Below are 17092 nucleotides of genomic sequence, written 5' to 3'. Positions count from 1 at the left end.
TTGCTTCCGGAGGATCTCTTTTATTACTTTTCAATATTTAGTTCATTAGGATGTCCTGGGTCTTGTCCCGACATCCATCTCACTTATTAGAGGCTTTATAGATAGACAGTTAGTTAGTTCATTTGTCATTATCTTGTTATTGGCTTATGTTCAGATTTGAGTTGCCACTTTGGATAAGTTAAATGTTTATTTCTAAAACATTATGAGTTTAGTTTGAGACAGTTGAGTTATCTTGCATTTGAATTCTTTTCTTAATGCTTAAAGTCTTCCGCTGAGTAAGTAAGTCAGGCCAAGGTTTCTCTTGGGACCAACAATGGTTCTTGAGTGCCTGTCCCGCCCAGAATGTAGACTCGGAGTGTGACCATTCAAATATGAATACAATTATTATAATAGTAAAAAAAATTTACTTCCTCAAATATTTTGACAGAAAAAAACAAGAAATTATATGAAGTGTATTGATTGCATAAATTGATTGCATAAATTACACCAAACTATATTAATAATCATGAATAATGACAAAAGTAAAGTGAATACATATTACTTAACCATAGAAAAATGACCATTCAAGTGGATACAATTATTATAATAGTCAAAAAATTTCTAACGGACTAAATTATTTCGATAGACAAAAACAACAAACTATATGAAGTGTAGTGAGTATTGTTCGATTGTATATCTTTAATTAATATAGACAATAAAAGTTATTACCTTTGTTTCAAAATAAGTTGTGTTTTTTTTTGTTTTTGTTTTAAAATAAGTAGTTATTCAGAAATCAAGAAGAAATTTTAATTTTTCTTCATTTCTATTCTTATTTAAATGATTGAAGTTTTAAATAGCCAAGATACCAATCTAAAGCTACTTCTTTTTAAGACATTTGATAAAAAAAAAAAAAAATTATGATAATTATATTAAAGAGCTACTTCTTATTGTAATTCATGATAAAAAAATTTTATCATTATTCACAGTAATTTATAATTATTAAAAATGTAACAGTAGAAGTTTTATTTTACAACATTGTATGCTACAAGCTATGACAGACATGTGCAACGTACATGTCGAGAAACAAGTATATATAAAATGACTCATAAGGTCAAATTAATTAATTTATTTATAAAAAAAAAGATAACAATAATCCATTAAAAAAATAAAAATTCTTATGAACGAAAACAGATCACATCATATTAAGGCTATTAATAAATAATAATTTTTTTAAAAAAAATAATTCCTATGCTTGAACAACAATCAATGTGCAAATTATTGAGTGCTTAACTACTTAATATAAGGGATGAGAAAAGTTGGGGAAGATAACAATAGAAAATTAAAGATAATTATTTTTTTGGCAATTCTTTCAACTATAATAAGTAAAATTATTAATTTACTAATATTATTTTATCTGTCTACTCTGATACCATATTAAAGTGTGTGTTTATCTCATATAATAGCTTAAATTGTTAGAGAAAACACATTTTTATTATTTAATTATATTCTTAGCATAATGCACATTGCAAGATTTGACATATACGTGCGATATACATGTCAAATGATATTTAATAATTTGTCTATTTCTCTCGATATGTAATCTTTGATATTTTTTAGACTTTCTTTTACTTTAGGCCATTTTGTCTGATTTTACTTATTTTTTTTATATTAAATATGAATAAAATATGTCTCAAGACTAAATTTGAAAAACAAAGAAGAAAAAACTTATATACAATGATAAATTATAACATGACTGAAGTAAAAAAATAATTATTAAAAATATTATGAATATATCTCCTTATATTTAATATTTTAATATTTTATTTTTAAAGATTTGATGATTTCTATCATTTTAGTATCGATAAACAAGTTACATTAAGATAATTTGTATTGGTTATGAATGATCAGTGATAAATACTAATAATCTTAACTTACAACAAGCTATATTAACTATTTTGAATAAAGAAAAAAAAGTGAATACATATTATTTAACCACATAAAATTGACCATTCAAATGTGAATGCAGCTATTATAATGGTAAAAAAAATGTAACTGCCTCAAATATTTTGACGGAGAAAAACAAGAAATTATATGAAGGGTAGTGATTGCATTAAGTACTACACACTATATTAATCATCATAAATAATTACAAAAGAAAAGTGAATACATATTATTTAACCATAGAAAAATGACCATTCAAGTGTGAATACTATAATAGTAAAAAAAATTCTAACTGACTCAATTATTTTGACACACAAAAACAAGAAACTATATGAAGTGTAGTGATTATTGTTCGATTGTACATCTTTAATTAATGTCGACAATAAAAGTTACTACCTCCATTTCAAAATAAGTTGCATTTGTTTCTTTTTATTTTGTTTTAAAATAAGTAGTTATTCACAAATCAAGAAGAATTTGAAAATTTTCTTCATTTTAATCCTTATTTAAATGATTGAAGTTTTAAATAGCCAAGATACCATTATAAAGCTAATACTTTTTAAGACATTTGATTAAAAATTTATAATTTATGATAATTATATTAAAGGCTACTTCTTATTGTAATTCATGACAAACTTCTTCTATCATTATTCACAATAATTTATAATTTACTCATTTATTTATTATTATTATTAATATATTTAACATTATTAATTTTATTTATATCATTATATGCTACAAGATATGACAGACATGTGCAACGTACGTGCCAAGAAAATAGTATATATAAAATGACCCAAAAGGTCAAAAAAATAATTTCTTTTTATTAAAAAATTACAGGAGTCCATTAAAAAAAAGTAAATGACTAAAAATCAAATGAAAGAAAACATATTACATCATATTAACACTATTAATAACTAATAATTATTTTTTTCTTTTAAAATTCCTATGGTTGAACAACAATCATTGTGCAAATTATTGAGTGCTTAACTTCATAGAAGAGATGAGAAATGTTGGAGACGATGACTATAGAAAATTAAAGATAATTAATTTTTTGCCAAATCTTTAACAAATGTTTATGTTTTATTCTTTTATCTATAATAAGTAAAAATCTACAGTTCAGTAATATTAATTTTATCTCTCTGCTCTAAAACCATGTTAAAGTGTGTGTCTATCTCATCTAAAATCGTAAACGATTAGAGAAAACACATTTTTATTATTTAATTATATTCTTAACATAGTGCACATTGCAAGATTTGACATATACATGCAATATATACAGACAAAATACTATTAAATAAATTATGTCTATTTCTCTCGATATTTAATCTTTGAATCTTTGATATTTATTTTTTTAGACTTGTTTTACTTTGGGCCATTTGGTTTAATTTTATTTGTTTTTTAAACATGAAATATGAATAAAACATGTCTCTGGACTAATTATGTAAAACAAGAAAAAGCTTATATCCACTGATAAATTATAACTTGACTGAAGTAAAAAATAAACTATTAAAAACATTATGCATATATCTCTTTATATTTAATCGTTTAATATTTTATTTTTAAAGATTTGGTGTTTTTCTATTATTTTAATATCGATAAACAAGTTACATTAAGATAATTTGTATTGGTCATGAATGACCAATGATAAATCCTAATTATCTTAACTTACAACAAACTACATTAACTATTATGAATAAAGATAAAATAAAAGTGAATACATATTTCTTAACCATAGAAAATTGACGATAATTGAATCTCTTATTAGCTTATGAAGGAAGGAAGCTAGTGTAGCTTTGATAGCAACAAGGATGCATTAGGGAAAACCTAGATTCAAAGTCGGAAGAATCGAAAAACAGACTTGAAAATGGAACCCCTTCTCTAGTGGCCTCTTGGCTTCTTTCTTTAATTACAATCAGTCCAGGCCAGTAGCTANCCCCCCCCCCCCCCCTAGAGAGGCAGGAGATACAAGAGCCAACGGTCGGATTGACTAACAAATGATAGGCTAGAGAGATGGGCTCATTTGACTAAGTAGTGATCCTTGGGCGATGTCCTTGGAATAGGGGATTGGTTGATCGGGAAGCTCAGGCAGGAGTAGGATAGATGCTGAGAATTCTTTATGTGTCCAGGTCTATTAGAGGTTCAACTTCCTTCTCACCCACCTTTTAGCCTTCTGGACTTAAAAAAAAAAGTTGAAATAAAAAACCAAAAAGAGAAATTGGCCATCTTTCCTGAGAGAGGCTGCCTAATCTATGATGCCATAACTCTACTTCATTATTAGAAGAAGTATTCAATGCCTATATGGAGGGCCTAAGACAAAAAGTCTCAAGGACTTTTTTAGAGCCCCTTGTCCCACGTCCACTCCCAAGGATCCCCTGTTCTCGGATCCTGAAAAAGACAATGATCAGAGATGAAAGTTCCACTGACAACTAGGGCACGTCACGTTGCTATGGAAAGGCTCCTACTTTGACTATATAATAGATGAGTGTGATACATTCCATAATCATACTAGAAAAGAGAATGAATCGAGAGGGATTCTCACTTTATGGAATTTTTTTTCCTTATAAAGAAACTCCTCCGCAAAGGGCGGAGAGAATTGAGTTCATTGTTTCAGGTCATCGAGAAACTTCATCAGAGTGGAAAAACATAGAAAGACTGTTGTCACACTTCCAACCGTATCTCATGTAATGTTAGCGATAATAGTCACTGAACACTAACCTGCCTTCAGCCCAATAGAATTCCCCTCCATTTTTACACCAACTATAAAACTGTCTTAGTCACATCAAGGGTAACTTTCACCATACCAAATCCTTCTGCTAGTTCCCCTTCTTTCTCTTGTATGACCTCAACTTCAAAAGGCATTTTTGGGGACTAACCTTCTTTAGTTGATTCCTCTATTTATGCAAAAGCACATATGCACTATTTATGATCTTTGTTATAGACTTTGATGCAGGGTTCAACATAGTCTTTTAGTACAAGCCTAGGAGGACCAATTTGCCAACGCATTAAGTCGAAGGGCCGAGTTGGCATCCAACAAGTTCGAGGGCCAATCAAGCATAGATCAATTGGCCTGCTAGAGAGCTGGCATTAGAAGATTGAGACCCACAATACCAAGAAAGATGGACGACATAAGATTAAAAGTTTAGGATGATGTGATCTAAGTTAATGACGAGGCAAAGTAGTTCCTTGACTTTGTCCATCGAGTCAGTAGCACACTTGCAAAGGGTAGAAAGCGAACATATACCATCAAATTGGATGTGAACAAATTCTTGAAATCAGCTCTTAGAGTTTGAGAATTCAAGTGCTAGCAAGTCAGCTAGTCAACCAATGTGCAAAGAGAGGGGGCCTTTGGGCCAATTGGCTCTAAGGAAAGAGGAAAAGTTAGTTCCGTCTTCTACAATGTATTTTCTTTACCTGGTTCATACCAGAAAAATGGATGGCGCATGAGTCTCTCTTCTGAGACTTGGACTGATAAACCCTGTAACCTATATTCTCCAACTTTCCTCGATACCCAAGAGGTCGTCCCACAACAATGATCTTCAAACAGATAAACCAACCTTTCACTTCTCATATAGGGAATCATCCACATGACAACTAGATGATGATATTCTAAGGCTATATAGATCATTTATCCATGAAATGAGCTTTCTTGCTTAACATACCTCACCCAAAGCTATTTGAAGTATGGGATTCACCTGCATGTGCTAACTCACTAGCACTAGCGCACTATAACTTTTCAGCCTCCGACATGTCCCTTCATTCCCTCCACCTTACACAGACTCAAAAGAATACCTAAGGCAGCCTTTCAAGGTATCCAGTTAGACCTTCGGGTAAAAGAGATATATCCATTTTAGCCACCCTTTCACCAGGTTTTAACCATTTATCCCGAGTAAGCTCAATATATATGGCGCAAGATGATTCCACATATCGAGGTCAGAATGGGATTAGGTGTTTTCACATGAAGCACCTCAATTACAAAGGTTAGGCGCGATAGCCATTCGTGCAGAAGGATATTCCTAGAATAAAAGTCACGTCTCATGGTGCTTTTGTTAGGATTTTCTCATTTTTTGGATCTTGTATTATGATGTTAGAGAAGACTGATTTGACTTTCATCGAGATTGGCTTGGTGCTCACTCAACCTCCGTAATATCTAACAAGTCGAACCTTCTGTCAGTTATATAAAACACCATCACATAAAAAAGGGTTGAAGAAACCATCTGAGAGAGACTATACTTCTAGTAAGAGTAGGTGCACCTTAAGTTGAGGAGAGTTATTCACAAGAAGTGGTTACAAGCTCTTTCTTGTTGAAAACTACTACACTCTATGGATTCCAATTGAACTTCAACTTCTACTTGGTTGATTAATTCAAGGGCAGTGCTAGAACATTCGACATCGATGATCTACGACCAGCATTGCTAGAACATTCGACATCAGTGATCTACGACCATCATTTCTTCTTCCCATTCCAAAAAGAAATAGTTGGCTGATAGATGCCCAGCATGGCCGGGATATAATTCCTTTCTCCTTCTTAAGTGGAGATTCCCCTGCAGAGAACCGGATGAGGGGAGACCCTTACATTCGGTTCAGAGGGTAGGGATATCCCAACCCTACTATCATTATGCGTTTGCGATGCCATACACTTGAGTGGCAAAGGCAAGCAAAATCTTACCTTTTTTTATCGGCCTTTTTGGACATACAGTTCTCACGGAAGATCAAGTTGCTGAGCAATGTGATGGGAAACCTTCCAGCACTGTTCAGAGAGCACTAAATTAGAATAAGAAAGGCTCTTTAATGGAACTTTAGCCTTATCTGGCCGTGACTAAGAAATCAGTGTTTTTTAACCCATATTTAGAAAGGTTCTGTTAGGTTCTTACTAGCAACTGGGGACCTTTTCTATTTTACTTCACATAGCTTTTCGTGTCGTTGATGGCTGGAAGGTCTCCACAAGTATGAAAAGTTGGAGGACTAGGCGGCAAAGAAAGGTCTTCCAACTATAATGCCTCCATGGAAGGACGGAGTGCTCAATCATTAGTATTGCACAATTAGTCCTGCATGAGTAGAGGCGTGTAGGCAAGTGAATAGCAAAGTTATCTTTCTCTATGGAAAGCATATTAAAGTACTGAACATCCCGATCCTAAACTCTATTCCTTAGATTTGGAGGTTCATAGATTCGTAGCAGGAGCCTTATGTCGTAGGCCCTTCTTTCTAAAAAGTGGAGTTTTGACTGACTCTTTGTGCCTATGTTAGAAAACGAGTATGTTAAGAGAACATCTTTCAAACATCGAGATGAAATAAGCCATGGGGTCGGCAAACGAAACTAAAAGTTGCTCAAGGCACCACTAGCCTTTGGCACAACGATCAAGTCAAGCAAAGTGATATTACTTTTGATTCATTTTTGAAGCAGATATACCGACTTGCTCTTAAATTAAAAATATCAAGAGCAAGTAAATAAGCATTTCTCTACAAGAACAATCTTGACTTTCTTTAGACTTTACAATATAAGGCCCTTTAAATGACCATAAATGTCCTAAAATGTAACTACCTATGAGAGAATGGTTTTTAGAAAAGAAAGGGTACCAATCCAACAAACAAAGCAAAAACAACAACTCTTACATCAATACAATATAATAGAAATGTTGTCACTAAAATGGACCATGCAAATAAAATCTTTCTAGCCGCCTAAAGGAAGTATTCAAAGATAAGATAAGGCTATGCGCACACTAGCAAAATTTAGGTATACAATTATTTCTTAAGCAATTCCTTCAAATCTTACACTACAAAAAAACGCTTAAATAGCGGGGGCTAATTTTAAGATTTGCGGGGGTTTAAAACCCCCGTAATCTAGTATTGCGGCAGTTGTAAAAACTCCCACAATAAGAGTTGTCGCAAGCAATTTGCGGCAGTTTTTCTTTGACCCCCACAATCAATTAGCGGGGGTTACTTTGTGGAGGTCGACCCACGCTAATTTAAAATTAAATCTTTTGATATTATTTTTTTAGTTACAAATAGCGGGGGTTTGAAACCTCCACAATTTTGCAATTGCTTATATTGAAAGATCTGAGCAATCGCATAAGCTCTACAATTCATTCAATATACTTTTATTCATATATTATTTATAGAATCACTAATTAAGCTATAGACCATAATCAAATCCAAAATATGTCTCAAGGTGAAGAAATATATATTCTTTAACGGCATATCATAAAGTCACAAAAATATTGCATTATCATTAGTCGCTAAAATGATATTGTCAACATCAAATATGTTCATCAAAATCAAACACTAAATCTAAACACAAAATATCCAATCCAACATTTTAACATCCCCTCCAATCATACAATCTTGTCATCAAATTAATTAGCTAAGAATATAGGCGGAATTGGTTCACTACAATATAATCAACTGTTGTCATGGCTAGGATTACTATCACCACTGTATGATCTTCTTGTGTGCACAGGCGGAATTGGTTCACTAGCAGCATCACTTGGCTGCATAAAAAAATGAAGTATAAAATTAATTAAGTGATATGAAAAAATGTAAAATCCTTGACAAATATTATGTTTCAAACTATACTTATCATCAGTTAATATATGTCAACAAAAAATGCATTAAAGAAAGGAGAAGCAATATACAAATCAAATGACAATAGAAATGTAAGAACATTACTTACAATTGTTGTAGAAGAATTTGTCGAAGGAGAAGCAAAGAATCCCGCAAATTGTTCTGGTATCATCCCTTCTTTCATTATCATATACGCCTTAAAAGCATTCATCATTTGGTTATGAGCATTCATCATTTGATTGTGGTTTTCTTGGCATTGAGACGAACATGAGCCTTCACTACTTGAAGCATTTGCACCACCAAAACGCGGTCTTACTTGTTTAAAAACTTTACTTGGGACAACTCCTAATCCCAAACATCTAACCCTTCCAGAGTGCTCTTTTCCTAAAACCTTACCAACGACATCATTTAGCAAAATTTGAGATTCATCCATGGTACTTTGGCTCAAACTTAGCTCAATTTTTTCCTATACATACAAAATCAATGCCGCAAATAAACAAGCAATAATATTGGAATCACCTTAGTAAAGACAGAAAGATAACAACTACTTATATGTACACGTAAGAACATGAGTAGTTAGAGGTACGGGACCACAAGCCATCATAATACAATTAAATAGCAAAGAATTGAGTCTATATAACCTCCATCAATTAATCAACTAGTTCACAACTATTGCCCTATCTTTTTTTTTTTTATCTTGTTGAAATACAATTAGAATTCATGAAGAAACTTACACATATTTCTTTTGCAGCTTCATTAACATATACTCCATCTTTATTTTTATGAGTAGCAATATATATTTGTGCTCGTCCAGGTCTTTGTCCTGTTTCAGCCATCTACAAATAAAATATCCAAATAAGAATAGTTTACTACTCAAAAATGAATACATAATAAGTTAATTTACTAATCACCATTTCTGCCCTTCTCGTAGCATTCGCTTTGGAGCCACCTGTGTGTGGAATTGTCTGTTTTTTCCGATTTTCAGTATTTCTTCTACGCATTTCCTTATAAAAAATATACAAAACTTAATTAAAAAAATCAAATAGTTACATGATAATAAAGACTAGTAAAAACAGTAACATAAGTACCTTTGTTGAATCTTTATATTGGTAATCAACAAAAGAAATCCATTGATCTCGTGGAATTCCATCTGGCACATTATCAATAATCTCAACCTTACTTTTAAGTGGGTCTTCAACTAACTTCCACAAGTTGTTCTTATTTGCAACCCACTTCTTTCCAATAGATTTATAAATATGTTGCCGCGCATTTGACTCTGTTGTCTTAAAGGAGAACTTGGGCTTCAAGAAAAAAAATATTAGTTAGCTTATCTATTGGTTGTAAATATAATATTGAAATTACCAATTATCTTTCTCACCAAAAAGTAAAATAGAGTAAGAGTCTAGTTGTAAGCTTATACCTTTATAATTTGATCGAAGACACGATTTAAGTATGACATAGGCGCACTCGACCACTTCTCAAAGTTGATTGGAAATAAAGAGCAATCACATGCTAAAATTCCACAAAAGCCTGAAAGAAGGCTATGAGCCTCTCCAAATGGTTCATTCAGGTAATCAAAATTAACCACAATAAGTTCATCACCTGATAAATTAAGCACATCTGTTTTTTTTACTTTGAGCCTTTTGACATTGTTTTCTGAATCTACAATAAAAACAAAGATAAGTTGAAGCTATGAGAGAAACAAATAATGGATATTGAATATGCGCTGATACTCAAAATTATTTACCTATTGCTTCTACAGTCCAATATGACTGTGATTCACGCCCAATACGCTTTTTGAATGGAGCTTGAACTGTTGGAACTTGTTGTGACGAGTCTTGTTCTGTTGAAGCCGGATGTGATGCCGAGTCAACTGATTGAGATGACTGTGATGCAGGCTGAAATATTGGAGGCGCCTGCAATGTCGGCTGAAATAGTGGGACTGAATGTGTTGTGGCCAGAAATGATGTGGTCTGATGTGGTGGCAGACATGATGTTGATTGGAGAAATGAATGTGTTGATTCCGCACCTTGAGAATCAGATACTAATTGATTTGAGTTTTGTTTTTTCTGTAAACGCTTGAACTTTGGCATGCTAGCAATTCAATATATTTCAAATCCTGTAGCATGAATCAATTAGTTTCATAAGAAGTTAAAAAAGATTCAGCCAAAAACAGCAGCTTAAAACTTCAACTTAATCCCCTGAAACTAAAAAAACAGCAACTAAAAATCTGCAGAAACAGCAGCTTAAAACTCACAAAATTAGCAACTAAAAATTGAAAAAGTAGTAGATAAATCACAGTAGAAACAACAACTTAAAACACAAAAATTCAGCACCTAAAAGCAACAAAATAGTAGCTAAAAACTGCAAAAACAGCAACCAAAAATCTGCAGAAACAGCAGCTTAAAACGCCAAAAAACAGCAACTAATAACTTGCAAATACTACATCTTAACCATAAAAAATAAGCACCCGAAACTAAGAAAACAACAACAAAAAATCTGCAGAAACAGTAACTTAAAACTCACAAAATCAGCAACTAATAACCTGCAAATACTACATCTTAACCATAAAAAATAAGCACCTGAAACTAAAAAACAACAACCAAAAATCTGCAGAAACAGCAGCTTAAAACTCACAAAATCAGCAACTAATAACCTGCAAATACTACATCTTAACCATAAAAAATAAGCACCTGAAACTAAAAAAACAACAACCAAAAATCTGCAGAAACAACAGCTTAAAACTCACAAAATCAGCAACTAAAAACCTGCAAATACTACACCTTAACCATAAAAAATAAGCACCTGAAACTAAAAAAACAACAACAAAAAATCTGCAAAAACAACAGCTTAAAACTCACAAATTCAGCAACTAAAAATTGAAAAAATAGTAGATAAATCACAATAGAAACAACTTTAAACACAAAAATTCAGCACCAAAAAGAAACAAAATAGTAGCCAAAAACTGTAAACACTACAGTTTCAAACACAAAATAACAACAGCTAAAAGTAGAAAAAACAGCTACTAAAATATTGCAGAAATTGCAGCGTCAAACACATAATACAAGAAACTAAAAAGAGAAGAGCCAACAACTAAAAACTTCTTAAAAAACAGCTCAAAATGCAAAATACTGTCCAAATCTTTGCTATTTCATTCATTCATATTCTCATCTATTGCAATTTGGATATTCTCGTAGTCATCATCAAAAAATTGTCCAAATTCTTGTTGTTGGTATGGCTCATTCTCGTACAGATCCTCTTCATCAACCTCTCCCATTTCAAACAAATCTCTTGGCTTTAGATGTACAACGACACTCCATTCTTTATCAGTCTCATCATCAACATAGTAGACCATATTTGCTTGTGATGCTTCAATATATGGATCATGATCCTCGCGATCACCAGTGTGAATCAATTTAGAAAAATTGACACAGTTAAACTTCCAAGCATCTGTTTTGTACCCTCTATTTCGAGTAGTATCAGCCCATAGACACTTGAAAAGAATAACTTTGAACTTGCCATAATAATTAAGCTCGATAATCTCTTCTAACTTTCCATAATATGGCAGGTCCGCATGTCTTGCACAGCTATCTACACTAGACGCAATACAAGAAGTGTCAGAGATAAGAAAAACTCCACTATTTTGAGTTTTTGATCCTTGTTCTCTAGATAAAGTTCGAAATTTGAACCCATTAATGTTATAAGCACTAAATCTTCTTGCATCTTGTGCAGGACCTTGTGCTAAAAACTTCATATCATCAGAGATAGTTTCTGCGATATCTGGGTTGATAATCTAAACAAACATAATACATCTGTCAGAGATACTAAATTGACAAATAAATATGTTCAAAACAAACATTCTAAAATTATTTACTCACTCGCTTAGGAAACCAATCAGGAAACTCTTTACTAACTCTCTTCTCTACCTCTGTTGTTGAAACTCTTCGACCCTTTGTACTTCTTTTGATGTGCTGTCTGAATTCACTACAAAATTGTTATATATATTAAATTTTTACCTGATTATTCTACACATTTCGTAAAAATCAAAATCAGTTTAAATTTCATACTCAATGAATGGCTACACAGCTGCGCAATTAAGTAACACATATCGATGAGCTTGAGTTTTCTCTAAAGTAATCAATGGTTCTGTTGTGGAGCCTCCAACAGGTTTACCTTGTTGTGGAAACATAGATGACTTTCCAGAAGCTTCATTATGATTTGGTTCATCATTTACACGTTTCGGTCGATTCAACCTTGACTCAATTTCGTCAAAATAACGAGAGTAAAGAGTTAGAACTTCTTCAACCTTATGCCCCTCAGCTATTGAGCCTTCTGATTAAGATTTGTTCCGTACGAGAGACTTAAAATGACCTAACAATCTATGATCAAGATAATGAAGTGTTAGAAAACTTATTTAAATTTAAATTCTATTCCAGATTCAATTCAATAATTTTGAATAAGAAATTTTTTACCTTTCAACAAAATACATCCAGCGATAATGTACAGGCCCACCTTGTTTTACTTCATCAACTAGATGGACAGTCAGATGAATCATTACAGTAAAAAATGAAGGGGGAAACAATATCTCTAGATGACTCAAGGTTTCTACAATTCGATTTTGTAGCTTTTCTAGGTCAGAGATGGTTAAGATCTTCATACAAAGCTGCCTAAAAAAGGAAGAAAACTCTACCAGAGTTGCAACGACCTGATTTGGAAGAACATTGCGAATTGCTATCGGTAACAACTGTTGCATGAGGATATGACAATCATGACTCTTTAATCCAAATATTCTTTTTTTATCCAAATCAATGCAACGAGATATATTACTTGCATAACCATCTGGCACTAAGATATTCTTTAAAGTCTTGAGGAAGGCCAATTTCTTCTTCTTTGGAATTGTAAATGCACCAAGCCGACATTCACCATTCTCATCCGGCCATAGATCGCGCCATATACCCATGTCTTGTAGATCTTTTCGAGCCTTAATATGATCCTTTGATTTTTCTTTATCATTTAGCAAGGTATATATGATGTTGTCAAACACATTCTTTTCAATATGCATAACATCTAAATTGTGGCGCAACAAATTAGACTCCCAATATGGAAGATCAAAGAAGATGCTTTTTTTTCTCCATTGTTGAGTTCCACCTTCATCATCATTTCTTTGCTTGTTTCGTTTTCTTTTACGATTCAACTCTGCTGGTCTTCCAAATGTGACATTGATATCTCTCACTTGTTGAAAAATATCTGATCCTGATAACTTCTTTGGAGGGGTCCTCTCTTCCACGGTTCCATCAAAACGATGCCTCATCATTCTAAATTTGTGATTTCTAGACAAAAATCGACGATGGCCAATAAAACACCACTTTCTACTATGAGGAAGTCGACAAGGTTCTGCGTCAAAATTACACGAGGGACATGCAAGACCAGTATGTGTGTTCCAACCAGATAAGCTATCAAGTCCAGGAAAGTCACTAACTGTCCACATAAGAGCCGCTCGCATTCTAAACATTTCATTCTTTGATGAGTCAAAAGTGTCAACACCATCACTCCACAACTCTTTCAACTCCTTAATAAGGGGTTGGAGGTATACATCTATGTTATTTCCTGGTGCACGTGGACCTGGAATAATCATTGAGAGGATAAAATTTGGTTGTTTCATACACAACCATGGAGGAAGGTTGTATGGAACCAAAATAACAGGCCAAATGCTATGACTAGTACTCATTGTCCCAAAAGGATTGAAACCATCACTAGCTAGGCCTAATCGGACATTTCGAGGATCAGAAGAAAATTCAGGAAAAGTTGTATCAAACTTCTTCCACGCCTCACCATCTCTAGGATGTCGTAGGGTTCCATCTTTGTTATCATCCTTTGCATGCCATCTCATATGCTCTGCAATTTTAGAACACATGAACAATCTTTGCAATCTTGGTTTTAAGGGAAAGTATCGCAAAATTTTTGCAGGGTTCTTCTTTTGCTTCTTCTTTTTCTTCTTACTTGTGGTCGGTGTATGATCTGTATTGCTCTTCTTCTCTGGCTTCCATCTAGAAGTGTGACAATACTTACATGTCTCGGCGTTAACATCATCTTCCCAATACAACATGCAATCATTTGGACAAGCATCTATTTTGATATAATCAAGACTCAACTTATTTATGGTTTTCTTGGCCTCATAAAAAGAATCAGGGATCTTTGCAAATTTAAATGCATCCCGAAGTAGATCTAGGATCATAGTCATTCCCTTATCACTTAATCCAGACAAACACTTAATGTGATAAAGCTTTAACAAAAATTCCAACTTTGAGTACTTGGAGCCTTCATACAATTCTTGACTTCCATCTTTAAGCAACTCAAATAAATTTTTCTTATTTAAAGCAGGCGTATCATGTAATGTTTCTTCTTCTTCCACTACCGGTGATGGACCTACATCAACACCCTCATGCCTTAAGCCCCCGAATGCTTCATTAACCAATAATTCTATTGGATTTTCAATGGGTGGTGTAGCCTGAGTGGTCTCTATGTTTCTCGAATTAGGAAACACATTCATTTCTCCATGCATAACCCAAGTGACATAATTCTTTGGGAACGGCTTGTTGATCAAATGGTCAAACACTATATTTCTAGTTTGCCACTTTCCAAAACCACATTTAGGACATGGACATTTAATTTTATCTCCTATAGCTCCATTGTTAAATGCAAAATCTAGAAATTGATTCAAACCAAGCAAATACTCCGATGTGTTTCTTGGCATTCCAATCCAAGACTTATCCATTGAAAAAATAGATTAACGTGCAAGAATATCACCTATAAGATTTCATGAGTAAGAAAATGAGTGTCCATTAGCATCACTTGATGAGAATAAAAATTAATTAACAAAGAACACAAAATCAAAGAATTCATAACAAAACTCACACTTGATGCCAAATCCTCCCTGTTAATGATGAGACATTGTCTTATAAATGTACTAAATATGTATAAAATCATATTCAAAATAAACTTGAAATACGACAAAAGTTTCATTCAACAAATCATTAAAATAACCAAAAGAATGAGGAACTTATAGCTTATGGAATAGATGCAATACAATAAATATGAATCTCGTAACTTTAACTACCTAATTGGAAACTAAAACACATCCAAATCTCATTGTGCGGTGGCTATGTACCAACAAAATTTATCATAATTCCATTTTTTTTACAGCAAACAAATACAACAACCACTCGAGTTGGTTCAAACTTCAAAGTAGAATCAACACTAAGACGTTCCTCCCATAAATTATCAACATATCATATGGTAGAGCCTTCAAAACAGATTTTGAAACAAAAAGTACTTCTAGGTATAGTACTCTACAAACAACCAACACAAAAATGACTATATATAATGAACATTTAATTCTACAATGTTATCATTCCATCTAATATCAAACCATAAAAAATAACCGAGATAAATTTTCAACCCTATACATCAAAGTACATTAAAAAAAATGAAAACTCATTTTCAATAGATCATATCACTTTCATCTAGATAAATCTTATTAGCTCAATTGATTGACTATCTAAACTTACATAATTTCAATCAGCCATAATCAAAACATAAGGAGATAAGGTAAAAGTTACAACTCATAAAAAATCTAAGTCAATACAAGTCAAAACAATGGTCTTAAGTTCTAAAACAATCAATAGATTAATGTACTGCAAAATCACAATCACAAGAAAAAATAAGAATGAAATCTAATTAGTAGATGGGAAACCCATTTGTGAAAATAAGGGAACAAACATCTTCCACAAATGAGAACCCTTCTCAAGAACATACTGCACCTTCACAGATTTTGAACCCATCTATGAAAATTCCAAATTCAAACGAGCACTAAATATAAATCTATCAAAATTCGAGATACCAATACCAAAATTTGAGATACCCATACAAAATTTGAGATACCCATATGAAAATTCGAGATACCCATATCAAAATTTGAGATACCCATAAAAAAATTTGGGATTCTCATATCAAAATTCGATCAAACTCAAAAAATAGCAATTATTTTGTTGAAAGATAAACATAAAGTTGTGTACCAGATTGTGTGGAGAAGCTGCAAACAAGAACTCTTTGATTGTGATCAAATTGCAAAGGAGAAATATTTAAAAAAGTAGTAAAGAGTCAAAACTTGTGAACTAAAAAGTAAGAAAGGTTTTTGAGATATGAAAAATATGTACTAGAAAAATTGAGGGAAACCAAAAGAAAAGCGGGAATATTGCTGGCGCTATTTTTTTTTTTGGGATCTATGAAGGTTTTGAACCCCTGCTAAATATTTATATTTACATCAGTTCAGAAAACCCCCATTATTTAATATAATTTGCGAGGGTTGGAACTGACCTCCGTTTTTAAACTCCCACTATTCAAGCAATTTTTTGTAGTGTTAGATGCGACCTTAGGGAGCTTGTTTTGTCAACTACTCTCTTATAGTTATGTGTCTTAATTTCTGAGTTCTAGTTCAAGGTAGGGTAGGATGGGACTCACGGTGGTTTGGGGGAGCCTGATATGTCCGACCTTCCTTCTCTTGATCCCCACCCACCTCTTGTAGAGCCGGGTCAATATCATTATGGGTCAATAT

The 17092-nt window shown here is 32.9% G+C and overlaps 2 protein-coding genes across 2 annotated transcripts; both read right to left on the bottom strand.

Annotated features, from left to right (window-relative positions):
• Window positions 1-8315: 8315 nt before the first annotated feature.
• LOC125857304 (uncharacterized) lies at window positions 8316-10571 on the bottom strand. The gene is made up of 6 exons (XM_049536964.1): window positions 10226-10571; window positions 9899-10140; window positions 9390-9482; window positions 9213-9314; window positions 8588-8944; window positions 8316-8405 (listed from the first exon to the last, which is right to left on the bottom strand). The coding sequence occupies exons 1-6, from the start codon at window positions 10569-10571 to the stop codon at window positions 8316-8318; spliced, it is 1230 nt and encodes a 409-aa protein (XP_049392921.1).
• A 100-nt stretch (window positions 10572-10671) lies between these two features.
• LOC125857288 (uncharacterized) lies at window positions 10672-15253 on the bottom strand. Its single transcript, XM_049536963.1, has 8 exons — window positions 12951-15253; window positions 12357-12462; window positions 11730-12271; window positions 11284-11289; window positions 11172-11200; window positions 11061-11088; window positions 10815-10865; window positions 10672-10708 (listed from the first exon to the last, which is right to left on the bottom strand). Exons 1-8 carry the CDS (start codon window positions 15251-15253, stop codon window positions 10672-10674), a joined length of 3102 nt encoding a protein of 1033 aa, XP_049392920.1.
• Between the last annotated feature and the right edge of the window lie 1839 nt (window positions 15254-17092).

The sequence above is a fragment of the Solanum stenotomum genome, chromosome 1, assembly GCF_019186545.1.
Source record: "Solanum stenotomum isolate F172 chromosome 1, ASM1918654v1, whole genome shotgun sequence".
NCBI classification, from domain to species: domain Eukaryota; kingdom Viridiplantae; phylum Streptophyta; class Magnoliopsida; order Solanales; family Solanaceae; genus Solanum; species Solanum stenotomum.
This window is presented reverse-complemented; position numbering and strand designations above follow the sequence as displayed.

What these genes read in the sequence shown, in the direction of transcription:
- LOC125857304 (XM_049536964.1), bottom strand. Translation starts at nt 10,571, where the DNA reads ATGCCAAAGTTCAAGCGTTTACAGAAAAAACAAAACTCAAATCAATTA. An exon ending in TTGGACTGTAGAAGCAATAG is followed by an intron (nt 10,141 to 10,225) that starts GTAAATAATTTT and finishes TTTTTATTGTAG; the next exon opens with ATTCAGAAAACAATGTCAAA. An exon ending in TCTTCGATCAAATTATAAAG is followed by an intron (nt 9,483 to 9,898) that starts GTATAAGCTTAC and finishes ATTTTTTATAAG; the next exon opens with GAAATGCGTAGAAGAAATAC.
- LOC125857288 (XM_049536963.1), bottom strand. Translation starts at nt 15,253, where the DNA reads ATGGATAAGTCTTGGATTGGAATGCCAAGAAACACATCGGAGTATTTG. An exon ending in TGGATGTATTTTGTTGAAAG is followed by an intron (nt 12,463 to 12,950) that starts GTAAAAAATTTC and finishes ACAATTTTGTAG; the next exon opens with TGAATTCAGACAGCACATCA. An exon ending in TTGTTGTTTTTTAGTTTCAG is followed by an intron (nt 10,866 to 11,060) that starts GTGCTTATTTTT and finishes CTGTTTCTGCAG; the next exon opens with ATTTTTGGTTGCTGTTTTTG.